Source organism: Sceloporus undulatus, chromosome 4 (genome assembly GCF_019175285.1).
Source record: "Sceloporus undulatus isolate JIND9_A2432 ecotype Alabama chromosome 4, SceUnd_v1.1, whole genome shotgun sequence".
Taxonomy (NCBI): Eukaryota; Metazoa; Chordata; class Lepidosauria; order Squamata; family Phrynosomatidae; genus Sceloporus; species Sceloporus undulatus.
In genome coordinates, this window is record NC_056525.1 from 49,149,356 (window position 1) to 49,164,839 (window position 15,484).

General features: G+C 40.0%; 1 protein-coding gene across 1 annotated transcript in view; it reads left to right on the plus strand.

Moving 5' to 3' along the window:
- Positions 1-15,484, plus strand: part of PHTF1 (putative homeodomain transcription factor 1) — a 30,239-nt gene that overhangs the window by 811 nt on the left and 13,944 nt on the right. The window contains 11 exon segments of the mRNA XM_042464352.1: positions 35-107; positions 1,613-1,669; positions 8,925-8,962; positions 8,964-8,992; positions 9,127-9,139; positions 9,141-9,169; positions 9,172-9,224; positions 9,226-9,283; positions 12,845-13,010; positions 13,679-13,819; positions 14,751-14,892. Of these exon segments, the coding sequence (XP_042320286.1) occupies positions 63-107; positions 1,613-1,669; positions 8,925-8,962; positions 8,964-8,992; positions 9,127-9,139; positions 9,141-9,169; positions 9,172-9,224; positions 9,226-9,283; positions 12,845-13,010; positions 13,679-13,819; positions 14,751-14,892 (771 nt within the window). The 5' untranslated portion in view covers positions 35-62.

Consider the following 15,484-nt stretch of genomic DNA (forward strand, 5'->3'; position numbering starts at 1 on the left):
CTGTAGATTTAGACAAGCTGTTATTTATCCACAGATAATTTGATTCTTGGCTGAGATGCCAGATGGCCTCAAATGGTGAAGATGCCATTGCTTGGTACCAAAAGAAGGTCAGTGTTGCATTTGCTTTTGAGTTTACTGCATTGCATTCTTTTAACCCAGGTCGTCTTTGTTGTAATCAAAATTGTACTCTAGTGTTGTTGGGGTTTTTGTTTAGTTTTGTTGTTGTTCTTATAGTTCTGTGGAAGATTTGTATTGACTTAAGAACATGGTACAACAAAGTAGTATTTCTTATTATTGATGCATTTGCTATCAAATGCCAGCTCTCTGTAAAACAGATTGATTACATATGCATCCTAAGAATGCTTAAGAACTACATTTTACGCTGAAAGCATACATTATAATTGCGTATTTACTTTGTTTGATGTGTAGTGATGCAGACAAGTTTACTTGAAGTTCTACTTTAATAATATTTTCAGACATCTCAGGCTGAGTCTCCCTTTTCTGGAATTCCAAAGTCTGAAATATAAGCCAAAATTAGCCACACGGGTGACTGAAACACTGATAGCTTTGCACAAACCTGGTTTCATTCACAAATTATTCTAAGATGTATACAAACATAAATGAATTTTGTATGTAGACTTGGGTCCCATCTCCAAGGTATCTTACTATGTATATGCAAGTATTCCAAAATCTGAAACCTCTGAAATCCAAAATACTTCTGCTCCCAAGCATTTCAGATAAGGGAGACTCAACCTGAATTGTTGCTAACTATCCTTGAGTCCGCTTTGACTCATGGCAACCTTATGAATGAGACACCTCCAAGCCCCCCCCCCCCCCGCCCCATCCTTAACTGTCCTGCTCAGGTCCTGCAGGCTCATGTCCATATCTTCCTTGTATGTGTTCTTCTTTTCTATATCTACTGCCCTCCACCTTTCCTAGCATTATTGTCTTTTCCAATTAGTTTTCTTTTCTCATGGTGTGGCCAAAATATTACAGCCTTAATTTAGTCATCTTTGCTTCCAGGCCTGATCTGTTCTAAGACCCATTGGTTTGTCTTTTTGTCTTCAGCACTCTTTTTGAGCACCACATTCCAAATGAGTTGATTTTATTTCTATCAGCTTTCTTCATTGTCCAGCATTGTGCAGTGAACATAATGATGGGGAATACAATGGCTTGAATGATCCTAACTGTTATTATCTGTAATACGTTTTTCAGCCCAGACAATATTTTTAATTTCTGTAGCTTTAAATGGAAGAATCCTTGGATATAATTGTGTAAATGTTGGCATTTCATCTATTGTTAATATAGTGGGCCCTTGGTATCTGCTCAGCTTTAGTTCCAGGACCCTCTGTGGATACCAAAATTTGTGGATGCTCAAGTCCCATGAAATACAATGGATAGTCAAATACTGTCCCTTATATAACATGGTAAAATCAAGCTTTTCTTTTTAGAATTTATATATTTTTTGAATATTTTCAAACCGTGGATGATTGAATCTGTGGATAAGAAGGGCCAGCTGTACTTTGGAGATGGAAGATGGTGATGGAGATGGATATAGGAAACAGATTAATTCCTCAAGGACTCTGTTGTATGAATAAAAACTCTTTTTCAGATTGGAGCCTATGATCAGCAGATATGGGAAAAATCTATAGAACAGACTGAGATGAAGGTACAAAGTTTTTGCCAATTATTTTGGTTAACTCATTGGTCCTCTTCCTTCTCCTGCTTGGTGTGTATGTTGAAAAATGGAATTGCATATGAGATAAAGATATGAGGTTATGTTGGATTTGATATTTCCTCCTGTTTGTTGTTCTGCTCTGCTCCAAGGGTGCTTGCAGTATTCGGAGTTCTGGTGTACCACATGGACTTTCCATTTACCTTAATATAGAATGAATCTCAGGAAATGTGTCTTCATTGTCCTAAGTGGGGAAGCCTGTATTTGTGGGAACTTTGATACAGAAGGATTTAATAGAGCTCTGGGTTGAAATAAATGTGTTATGAGAAATTAGAAGTGCTGGACAGATGTTTTGGGCAGTCTAGATGTGGCTAATTGGGGAAAGACAGAAGGAGAACTGATAGTGATAAAAGGAAACTGGCTATAACAAAGGTTTACAGCAGGGGTAGGCAACCTTTTTGACCTGGGGGCCGGGTTGCTGTCCCTCAGACACAACAATGGGGGGGCTGAAGCCAAAAAATAAATAATTAAATAATAAAAAAAAAACTAAATAAATAAATAAAAATATAAAAAACAATTCCTACTACACTGCACACTCATATTTGAAGTAAAAACCAAAACCAGTCGTTATGCAGCCTCTTCTTTTTCTGCAGCCTTGCAGTTCTGCAAAAGCAAAACCCTCCTGTCTCTTCTGCACACAAGACTTTATTAGGAAGGAAAGTTTTTGAAAAATTAACTACTACTTCTTCCTTCTTTCCTTTTTTTTTGTGCCTTGGTCATGTCACACACTCTCAGCCTCAGAGGATGGCAATGGCATCCCCACCCCCTCTGAAGAAAACTGCCCAGAAAAACCCCACAGAAGCCATAACAACTTGGAAGGCCACACCAGCAACAAACCCAAACTTTGCCCCGGGGGGGGGGGGGCACACTCCACTCCTCAGCCTCAAGGGAAGGCAATGGCAACCACCACCACCCTCGAAAAAACTTTGCAACGGATCATTTCATAATAAGTCGGGTGACTTGAGGCCACGGCCCACCCCCCTCCCACGCCTTGTATCTTGAAGGCTGGGGCACAGATGGCAGAAATGGACTTCCCTTTCTGGCCAAACACCCTCCCCCCATCCACACCCACACCCACCCTTAGCACTTTGGGCATTTCACATGGCTTTACTTCCTGGCAATCTCTTGCTTATTTATCAGAGGCTAATTTCAGAATCAAAACTCTTTGGGTTTCACACTGAACACTGGTTTAACATGGCTATGCATATATTGAACTGTCCAGGTAGTTTCACAAGAAGTGGATTTGCTGTTTCAGGTTTCTTGCACCAACTTACTTCTCGAGTGTGTACAGTGGTACCTCGGGTTACGAAATTAATTCGTTCCGCGGCTAATTTCGTAACCCGGAAAAAACCTTCGTAACCCGAATTGCCATAGGCGCTAATGGAGAAAGAAAAAGCCGCGGCTCTGCCGCGGCTCCATTTAAAACAGCGCCGGGGTTTTTCGTAACCCGAAAAAAAACCTTCGTAAGCCGAAACAATAAATCCCTATGGGATTTTTTCGTATCCCGAAAAATTCGTAAGCTGGGTATTCGTATCCCGAGGTACCACTGTACTTGGTCAAGGGACTTTGGTTTTTCTTCACTGTGCATGAATTTGTAAAAATCACAGCAATTTACACTGGCCATGCCTCAGAACCAAAAAACACACAGAAAAGGCATTTTGGTAAGTCACACTCTCTCGGCTTCTGAAAAAGTGCCTGCATGCCTCTGAAGCTGACTCATATCATCACATCCATCATCATCATATCATCATATCATCACCCACCACCACACTATCATTGTCAAAACAAGGGGGACTGTTAGCATTAAAAGCACCCAAAACACACTTTGGAAGTGACACTCTCTCGGCTTCTGAAACAGTGCCTGCATGCCTCTCAAGCTGACTCATATCATCATCATCATCATCACACTATTCATTGTCAAAACAAGGGAGACTTGTTAGCATTAAAAGCACCAAAATTAAATTTTTAAAAAAAAACTCGTAACCAGAGGCCTCTGGCCACACACCTCCTCCTCCTCCTGTTCCCCCCCTCCTCCTCCCCCGTCCTCCATGCCCCCGCCGGCCTGGGGGCGGGGCAGAGGAGGTGGGGAGGCCTGGGAGGGCAACGTTCGCCGGCGGCCCCGAGCCTCTCCCACCCTGTGGGAAGGCCCAGGCTCCGCACAGGGCACAGAGGAGGAGGAGGCTGCCGGCAGTTGCGCCAATTGGGCGCGTTCTCCGGCGGCCCCCAGAGCTCTCCCTGCCCTGTGGGAAGGCCAAGGCCTCCCACAGGGCGCGGAGGGGAGGAGGGCTGCCGGCGATTGCCGGTGGCTCCCGGGGGGCAGCAATCGGTGGCAGGGCTGGGCTGGGGCCGGTCCCACGGTCTCTGTGGGCTGGATCTGGCCCACGGGCCGTACGTTGCCGACCCCTGGTTTATCAGGAAAGAAGATTCTTAGGTTGCAGTTCTGAAAACATCTACTGTAGGCTACTCTGCGGGGAATGATATGAAGATTGTAGACTTTACTTATCAGTGTTTGTAAATGACTCAGATTAAATGGTAGGTTCTTCTGTTATCTAATGATTTCCTGTTGGACTGCTTCCATTGGTATATTGACACTGTCAAATAAACATTCTTGGTATGTTTTGTGAATCAATTGGTAGATAAGTTTTAATACTTCAGTTTAAAAATCTAATGGAAAGCTTTTATTATAACCCATTAGCATGCAATCATTTACTACACATTAAAAAAGTGGCTCTATTGTATACTCTCAGGTATAAAGCTGCTCATCTGAAAAAGCACTAAAAAAATGTATACATTATTTTTTACTTGCTTCTCTGAGAGATCATCTGTTCCATTTTTAGTGACCTGGAGCTGTCTTTTGGCTTTACATCCAAATTAGATTCAGTAATAGCCTATATTATTTGCCAGCATTAATTTGCTTGCAGTATAAACTACTTTATTTTTTAAAAGTAATTTCAACTCTAACAACTCTTGTAGCCACTGTACTGATGAAGACATCTGACAGTTGAATGGAGACTTTGTACCCTTTCTCCATCCTTGCAGATGTTTTTCCTGGGCTTGCTTCAGGGAGTCTTCCAGGTCAGGTAGTTAGATGGATGTGGAGTGGATTGCAGATGAATGGCAGAATTGCCTAAAATTTAACCCTTCCTATTTAATCACAAATCAGTAATTCTGGTCTAATCCCTGATGGCTGGAACCAAGCAACTATAGTTCTTATTTATAAAAAAAGTCAAAGTAGGTCCAAAACACACTGCAGAAAATAATCCAGTTTGAGACACTTTAACTGTCCGGCTGAATGCTAGGGAATTCTGGGAATTGTAGGCCTGTTACAGACAGCCAAAATAAAGCTGCTTCGAGTCACAGTGGAGGTATGGTGTTTCAATGATGCATGCATCTAGAGTTCAGAATTCGCACCAAAGCCACACTTCAGCCCTAAGGACTGGAGCGTGGCTTTTTGGTGCGAATTCTGAACTCTTAGAGGATGCAGCATCATTGAAACACCATACCTCCACTGTGACTCGAAGCAGCTTTATTTTGGCTGTCTGTAACAGGCCGTAGTTTTGCCATCTGTGTTTGAGAGCTCTGGTGCTACAATAAACTACAATTCCCAGGATTCCCTAGCACTGAGCCAGGGCCGTTAAAGAGGCCTCAGACTGGATTTTTCTGCAGTGTTTTGGACCTACTTTGACCTTTTTTAATAAATAGGAACTATAGTTGCTTGGTTCCAGCGATCAAGGATTAGGACCAGAATTATTGATTTGTGAGTTAAATAGGAAGGGTTTAGATTTAGGCAATTCTGCGATTCATTTGGATTTCTGCAGTGTGTTTTGCACTGTAATGATCCTGGAAACGATAGGCCAATAAGCCTGTTGTCCCATAATAGGAAAATTGTATGCCAGATATCTTCTTCCAGATTAACTCTTTTTCTAAAACACAAAAAATATCATCTCTGAGGCTCAAGCAGCCTTTGATGAATAATCTTTTACAAGTCACTACTGTTTTAGTATTAGTTCACCTTGCAGAAAAATATTCAAGAGCAGCGTTTATGTAAACTTTATGCAGCTTTTATGGACTACTTAAAGGTGCTTTCAAACTATATCCCTAAGCATAAAGTGTGGGCCAAATTAGCGTTATATTTACTGATATTAAACTCTTTGCTCTTAATTAAAGCTCACCATGTGGCTGTTCAGGGGTGTCTCTCTGAAACCATTCCTATGTCCAGAGTGGTGAAGCAGGGTTGTATCCTTGCACCAACTCTGTTTAACCTTTACCTATATGATCTTGAAATTGAACTGATGGACACACAAAACCCACTTGCCCAGATTAGGTGATGGGAGAGTTCCAGTTCTGCTTATGGGGGATGATACTGCGATCCCTCTAAACAAGACTAGGTCTCAAATGGCTCCTAATAAATATTCCAACTACTGTTCTAAAATGATCTCAAGATAAATGCTGTCAATGTAAAATCCTGGTATTTTAGCACAATTTCCATCATTGCTGATGGAACACAGGTGATTGTCCCTTGGAGCAAGTCAAAAGCTTTAAATACCTGCTTATTTGCATTTAAATTTTGGTTCAGAGTATTTGTCTTTAAATCAGTTGTGGGTTTGATTGACCTCCTTGCTTCAGATAGTTATATCATCAGGTGGACTAAACAAGTTGCTCATAAAGCAGCTTCCGTTGGTCTTTCTGAATCCCTGCTTTTAAACGTTAGGCCATGAGATGGCATTAAAATTGCCTAGGCAAAGACTTTGTGATGTTGCTTTTTGCAATCTTAGAACCAGTTTCTATTATATCTTGCTCTCCCAGTACCCTAAACACTGTTATGTAGGAACTTTCAGTCAGTCTCTTACCTTAAAAATTAACTATCCCAAGGTATCACATCTTGTTGGAGGCAAGATGCAATATTTTCCTTCTAACTTACTTTTTGGTAGTATGCTGGGCTACTCACCTCTGCTAGATTTTGTCCTTGTGGATGGCAAGTTGAAACAATATCACATATTAGTTCTCATGTGTCTTTTTATAACCAGAGCTGTAACCATCTAATTGTCCTCTTATTGAGCTGTAAACGGGCCATTCTCACATGTTTAATATGAAAAATGTTGTTGCAAGACAAATTTTCTCTCTATACTATTAAAAGAGAAAACAATTATCAAAAAGAGGTATGACTAATTGCAATAGACCCTAGATCTGTAATTATATAATCAGTAATAATCTCCAGTGTTGTAACCCAATTTGGTAATTTAATTTTTTGTAACTACTTGTATCTTTTATGTAAACTTTCTATTTATATGGTTACATAGTTTTAAGTTATATGTAACCTTTCATTTATTTTACATGGTTTTAGTTATAGCATACTCCTCGCTGGGTCTGTTGACTGTAAATAAATATTGGATTGTATTTACTAGATGACATGTTTCCTCAGAGGAGTTGCCAGCACTGGAATCAGTGTTGGGTTGTATTATGCAGGAAGATTCTCAGTGGTAGAGACATTAGATAAAAGAGGGCAACACGATATTTAGCTAGGTAGGCTTGAGGGTGTTTCAGGCTAGGGCAGAGGTAAAAAAAGTGTGGCCTGTGGGTTGCATGTATCCCATAATCTTTCTTCTGTAGCCCTTGATGCTTGCCAGGACACCCCTGTACGCTCCAGACCCTTCATTTGTAATGTTTTACGACAAGACACCCTTGCCCTCTCACCCCCCCCCCCTCAAGAATGAGAACAAAGTCAGAAGTGATGTTAGCATGGTGTGGATGGCCAAGGCTAAAGAGTGTCTGAAAAGTGGGAACTGCCCCTGCTGCTGGTGCCTCCACCCCTGAAGCAGAGGAAACTAGAAATTGTGCAGTTTTTATTATTATATGATTCTTATTATATTTATTTGCATCCTGCTCTTTTTCCCAGAACTCATTTTAATTCACCTGAGCATTTTACCCGTCTGTGTGCGTGCACGCTCTCTCTTTCTCACCTTTTTTATTTCTGTGTATGGCTTAAATCATAGTTGAGCTAGAACGCCTCCATTTTAGCACAGTGGGACTTTCTTCCTTTCCTAAACCCTCATTCATCCAAAAATCCACTAAGACAATTTTTCAGTGCTCTAGAAATGGATTTTGAGGGCGTGTTGACAGCTGAGGTGAGGAGAATTCTATTACAGTTCTTCTAATAGAAGCAGTGCTGTCAGTGGAATGACAACATAGGAAACCATCCCATGAAATAATGCAAGGCCCTTGCAGACTGGCGCTTTGCGCCGGTCTGCATGCTGCTAGGGTTGCCTTGGGGCGTCCCTTACAGATGCCTGTAACCCTAACACGTAGCTGCGCGGCATAATGGTGGCGCCTTGTATACATGGGCACCACCATTATGACGTCATGGCAACACCGCATCCAAATGGCACGGCGCAGGTGTGGCATGTTCGCGCCATGTCAGGCCGCTTGTGGCAGCCTAACAGCAGGGCCAGAAGGAGCTCCGAAAAGGAGCTCCTTCCTGGAGGGCGCCTCATTCATGTGGCAACTAGATTGCCGCAGGAATGGCGGGGGGAAAGGGGCTGAGTGGCCTCGTTCTCACCTGGCTGCGGCTCCCGGGGTGTCCTGGGACATGAAGCCCCAAGGACACCCTTTTCGGGACCAGGAGAAGCGCATTTTGCCGCTTCTCCATGGTCCTGAAAAGCGCCGGATTGGGGCCTTTGGGCTACTGCTGTGGCTGCCCTGGCCCCAATACGTGGTGCAAAGGGGCGTCTGTATCCCACCCAAGCTAAAAACAAAGAGAGAGACTAAAAGTATGAGCAAATCAGGAATTTTTCTTTGAAGTCTCTTGACTACATACTACCTCTGTCCTATGTATGTGGATGCAGAATATACACACATACACACAGTCGCCCCTCCGTTTTCATGGGGGGATCTGTTCTGGAAACAGAAATTCGCCTATATTCAAGCCCCATTGGCTGAATGGTGGTGTGCGCCCCCGGATGGCGCACCCCATTTTGTCCTCCTTTGTTTGCCCTCACAATATATATGTGTGTTGGTGTGTGCGTGTGCGTGTGCGTGGTTATGGTATGTGGTATGGATAACCTAAGGATATGAGTGATAATTATTAAACTACTGTAGTCTGTTTGTTCAGAAGATTACAATTAGGAACATACAAGTACACTGATTATTATATTTACCAATGGCTATTAATTTTATGTTGTTATATTCATAGGGGTTTAAGAACAACCCAAAAAGAAAGGTCACATCCCGCCGACCTGATAGATGTTGATTTAATCAGAGGTAAGCATGTGTGAATAACAGCCTTTGAATTTTCTGGCTTAAATTCAAATTTTTATAGATAGTCCTGGCTTGAGTAGTACCAGACAGATTTCTCCTTTCTTGCCTATGTTAATTATACTGTATGTACTTTTTAGGTTCCACATTTGCAAGCTAAACCTGAAATCCCTTGGACATCACTTACAGGAAGGGCCTTGTTAGGGTTGTATTCTTCCCCCTCTTCAGCCATTGGTGGAGAACAAGTGACTTCTTGGCGTATTTTTGCATGGCTGCTTATGCTCTACTCTTACAAGTGTGTAGGGACTGAGATTTATTAGAGTTCCATGAGGGTTATTTAATTATTGTAAAGTAGCTTAATCCGTTTGATAGACTGCATGCATCAACTGGATGACTGACTCCAAATTAAAAAAACAGTAAGCAGCATGACTTTATTGTACCATGAAATATAAATTAGACTCAAGTCTCAAAAGAAGACTCTTTGCTTTTGTTGATTATTGGTGTGTAGCACCTTGATATATTTTTAAAAAAATACTTTGAAGGGAATTTGGAATCTGGTGGATCTTAACAGTCCAGGAACCTTGCCTTTCCTCTTAAGTTTGCTCTCTAACACTTTCTAGTTCCTCACTTCCTATTCTCTTCCTTATTATTTTTTTCCTTTTTATCTGCTTGTTTCTTCTTAATTTTCCTTTTTGCCATCAAGAGAAGGGCACAAGTGTGTTTGTTTATACCTGCCCAAACCCTGTGAGGGGATAGACCCTTTAAAATTTATTAATTAATTTTTTTAATTAAATTATTTTTATTTTTATTACCGCCCTTCCAAAGATCAGGGCGGTTAACAACACGATAAAAACAGTACAATACACAAAAATCTACCTCAAAAATTAAACATAAATATAATTTTAAAAAAAAACCCTGTTAGCCAGTCTCTTGCCCCTGAAGAGGAAGGGGGGCCTATTAGGACTTTAATCGGGGAATGCAGCGTGGAATAGGAAGGTTTTTAAATCCTTCTAAATTGGGCCAGGGAGGTGTGCGGCGTGCGGGCTCTGTGGGCAGCGTGTTCCAAAGGGCCGGGACGGCGATGGGAAATGTCTTCCTCGTGGGTGGAGGTAAGTCTAGCCCCTGGAACCCTAAGTAGTTGCTGCCCAGAGGTTTCTGAGGGTGCGGGGACGGATGTACGGGGAGAGAGGGGTCCTTCAGGTATCCTGGGGCCCAAGCCATTTTAGGGCTTTATAGGTAATCACCTACACCTTATATTGTGCCCGGAAGCGGATAAGGCCGCAATGCAGGTCTTTCAGCCCAACCGGTTTTTTTGTTTGTAATATGGCTGGCCCTGGAAGTACCAGTGACCAGCCTGGCTGCCATATTCTGTACCATTTGTAGCTTCCGGGTTTGGTATAAGGGTTGCCCCATGTAGAGTGCATTGGAGAAATCCAATCTCGAGATTACCAGAGCGTGTATCACCGTTTCAAGGTCCCCCTGGGCCAGGTATGGGCGCAACTGGCGAATAAGCCGAAGCTGATAACAGGTGTTCTTGACCGTCGCATTCACCTGAGCAGTCTTTCTTACCAAGTTGTGGAGTGGGGTGGGGGTAGAGGATAAGATTACTTATTTTCAGGCAGGTATCAATAACACGTCTTGCTTACAAAAAGAAGGTGACTGCTTGATCTGTCCTGATATCATTGCAATAGTTACTATGTAACTACAAAATGTTCTTAGAATCTCAGCTCTTTCTTTTTCACAATCTAATTTTAATTCTGTCCAAACATGTGCATTTAAACCTTGTATCTCTTTATGGTCTTATAACGCATCTGAAATAGTATGCCTAATCTTGCACTGCATGTAGAATTGCCTAAGATCAATTGATGTCAGGCCTATTGCAAAAAAATGATTTATATACTTCATGAAATGTGAATTCTTTGTATGCTTTAGGGTTGGAATAGGGTGGGGCAGAGAGGGACCATGTGTTCACAGCTGAAATTCAGAAGGTTAACCCCTATCTAGTATGAATTTTAACTCATTTTTGTGTGATCCTCATCTTCTGTCCAGTCCTGTAAAATCTTTCTATAGTAGGGAAATGAAAATCCTTGAAGCGATTTGTTGGAAATTATCAGCCTTACTCTGTTACCAGTCCTTGTGATAACTAGGAATAGGAATGAATCTCTGGATCCTGTTAGGAATTCATTCCAGAATAGTGCCTTTTGATTAGTTTGTCTTTCTACTAGGATCAACTGCATTTTGGGATTCCACACACTAAAAAAAAATCAAACTATTTGTTTAAAGTACATGGAGCAAACTGTTTAACAAACACATTTGGGTCTAGCTAGCATTTGGTATTGCTTTAAACAACATAAAACTAATGTATTATTCAAAGATATAGCCGCGTTAGTCTGTAGAATCAATATGTAGAGGGATCCTGTAGCACCTTTGAGACTAACTGAAAGAAAGAAGTTGGCAGTATGACCTTTCATAGACTTAAGTCTATGAAAGCTCATGCTGCCAACTTCTTTCTTTTGGTTAGTCTCAAAGGTGCTACAAGATATCTCTACATATTAATGTATTATTTATTTGAGAATGAATTCATAATGGTGCAGCTGATGTGCCTAAAGGGAATCACAGGAGGGGACAATTTTTAATAGCTGGTTTTGTATCATTTCCGGATCTGACACTTTTTTTAACCCTGTATCTTGGTTCCATACAAAATGTGAATAGTGAGATTACAAAGATTTTAATTGTCACGTCCAGCATGTACTCCCTTCTGTACTATGTGGATGATTGCATGGACAGATTTAAAAGATGCTAATCTAACACCATCCTTTTACCGTTTCTATAAATTTTTATTAAGTTTATTAAAATTATTACATGTTTATTAAGTTAAATTCTAATTTATGTTTTAATATAAATAAAAATGTGATATTGTTTTAATAACAATATCACTATGCAAATAACCCTTGTCTGAACCAGCTGTATGTAAATGGTTGGAATAAATACATAAAAATGCTGTAACTGATAATCAAGTTATTTTTCATAAATAAATTAAATAAATACATTTCAGCCTATTTTAACAAGTATTTTAGCATAGTTTGTACAGTATACAACATGACATATTGGCACCAGAGCTTTAGGATCTGAAGTGAATTCTCCAGAGGAAGTTGAACTCTTAGGATAACATTTCAACAGAAAAGGCATGAGAAGTTATCCCTGAAGTAATAATTTGACAGATAGTCATTGATACCAAAGGTGACTCTCTGATGTACAGTCAATTTTTCAAATTAAAAACAAAAGTCAATATTATTACAGAATAATTTGGCCCAAAACCGATTTCTACAGCTTGTCAAATCCATAGTTAGATCAACAAATGTCCAAGGGACTTTACTGTTTCCATTTACCTTGATATTTTATAATTAGGTGTCATAGCATGAAGTATTGAAATCTGATTGTTTCTTTGCTTTAAATCCCAGGCTTTTGACACTTTTCAGTCAGTTCTTTCAAAAAGCTACTCTATTTTTGCTTTTCTCTGGGAATAGAGGGATATTAAATTACAGAAGAGTGTTTCCTTGATGCCTGGCTCTGAATATTCTCAGTCCTATTACTATTTGACTTTGACTATTACTGTTTAAAAAATGCAGTGCAAATGACAGTCAAACCCTAGACTATGATGTAGTACTGAATTAACTAGTCCTAGATGGTAGGTGGGAGATGTAATTATAGTTCAACTGTACTTACTGTATCACTATCCTCTCTCTTCCCATATGTATGTACCCAATTATTTCTCCCATCTTTACCAAAGAGAAATTATATTCCATATTACTATAATCAATGTTGTCTGCTAGACCACTGATAGTCTTTTTTTTCTAGTTGTAGCAATTGTGTTGTACTACATGATGCCAGTTGTGAGTGCAAGTGAAATTATTGGACCATTGTGCCTTATGCTACTAATGGGAACTGTACACTGTCAAATAGTATCTACTCAGTTAACTAAGCCCTCAGGAATCAATGGAAGCAGCACTGGCCGAAGAAGGAGGTGAGGGAAAAATTTCATTAGTGTTAAGGGTAGGTGGGAGGATTCACCCTTATTTAGGTGCTTGTTGAGACATATGATTACATACCACATAAAAGTCACCTTTAATGTCTTCATACATTCTATGATTTGTATCTATGTTTGCTCTTTCATTGCTAATTTTCTCTGGGACTTTTTCTAGAAATTTAGGAATTCTTTATATTCGTCATCTTTTCTTTGCACTCCTGGTTTTTGTTTTTTTGACAGCCCATAGCAACATGAACACTTAGAGGGATCTATGGTATTTCACCAGTGAAGCAATGAACATGCACTTCTCTCCCTTTTAAGCAGTGTTGAGGGATCAGGAAGGAAAATAAAATTGATATTTTGTGTCCCAAGAGAAATACCAGATAGAGCAATACAGAGCTCAGAACTGGGATTGGGATCAAGGGGCATTATATATAACAATTAAGTTCATTATACAGTACTGTAGTCACAGTATATGACCTTAGCTCTTCCCTTAACACGCACACACAATCCCCTAGGTATGACATTTCCCCCCATTTAGCATACATTTCTTATTCATACAGGTCATATTGTGTGTCAAGGAATTTGATCTGATGAAGTGGCCATGCTTAATATCAAACAAAGATATTTTTTTTTCTGAAAATGTCATTTCTTTTCTAATTTAGAAAAATGCGCAAATTTGTAGGAGGTGATGGAAGTTCTACCTCTTCCAATGACAAAATTATCAGAGCAGAGGAGTCTCCAGAGTTATCATCTCGGATCAGCAGCTTCTTTGACTCAGTGTTGCGCAGAAGGAACAGGGAGGGGTATGGTTGGTAATTTTGATTTATTCAGGAGTTAAAAATACAGGTAAAACAAATTATCCTATGGCAAAAGGTTTATCAAAACATTAATTTAGTTGTCTATGGGTAGTTGCAGAGTGGAATTCCTTAGATTCTCTTCAAAATGGCTAACCTCTCAACTTTTTCAGTCCCAACTTTTTATTGCATCCTCCCTCAATGTAGCTCAGGCCAGCAGAAATGTTTTCTCCTTTTATATTCACAGCAACTCTGTGAAGGAGATTAGGCTGGGGCAGTGTGAGTCCCAAGGCATAGCAAGGAGCCTCATAGCTGAGCAGGAGGTTGAATGTGCTCTTCCTCTTTAGAGTCTATCATTGTAGCAGCTATATCACAACAGTCTAATTTATCTCTGGATAAGGTTGACCTTGCCTTGTTTTTCTGTGCCCCTATGGAGAGAATAGGGAAGAAGTTTTCTGGAGTAGTGGAATAATATGTTATTCCTTAATTCTCTTACAACATAGTGACATAAAAAGCATAACTGTATTAGTCTGTTTCAGTGTAAAAAAGACATAAAGGAATCAGGTAGTACCTTTCAGGCTGTGGAGAAAAAGGAATTCCTAACATAAACTTTCATGAACTTCAGTCCAGCTCATCAGATGCCTCAGAAGCATCTTAAGAAGTCAACAGATTTTTACTTAAGGCAGAGGAGTCATTCTGTTTTGCTAGTTTGTCTTTTGAGAATCAGCATTCCATTATATTTAAAAGTATTAATAATATTTTTCTCTTGATGTAGCTATGTGTGTCCTTCTTTAATAAATGAGCAAAGAAAGAAACAAATGAGAAACAGGTGTAGATTCATTATTTTGTACATTTGCTATGATGACGCTATGGAGAATTTTGTAGACAATCACCCATTTCTTTAAAAGTACACAGAAATCTGTTTTATTTCCTTCCTTAGAACGAAAAGGGCAAAACGAGTAACTGATAAAGAGATCGATACAGAACATAGCAGTGGTACTAAGCGGAAGATTTCCAGATCTGAGCATAGTTTGCAACGATCCGACGAGTCTGAATCAGTATTAGATGTAGAAAAAAAACAGGTAAGCTCTGGGCTTTATTCTTAGTTTACCACATGGAAATGTTATGCCCTATGTGAACCCAGTCTTTCGCCCGTTCAGGAAGGTATGGAATATAGCATTGTAAAATAACCTTTTTCTCATTTGGTATATATTATTAATGTTATCAGTGATTTATTTAATCAGAAATCAGATGAGCTGGAAAGGAATTTTAGCTTTGGTTAAATAAAAGATAATTGGCCACACAGGTTATTAATTTGTTCTTACGTTTCATATAGAGAGTTCATACTGAAGTTTTCCTCACCCCTTTGGCTATTGCTACTTTGAGTATTGCTAGTGTTGCTCTCATCACAATGAACTTCATCATCATGTGTAATAGTAGTAGTAATTATTAACCTTTTTACCCTATGTTTTCTTCAGTACATTTGGAGTGACACACATGGTTTCCCCTTTAGACTAGCTGTGTGAATTAAGTAAAAAAAATCTCCTACTTTGCCATCTCACACTTGCTCGTGATCCTTAAATAAATACTAGTTTTGTGCAAAAGAAAAGAGTAGGACAGGTCCTCATAACATTTGCTTGACAATCTTGAGAAAAAGTTGTTGCTAGGTGGGAT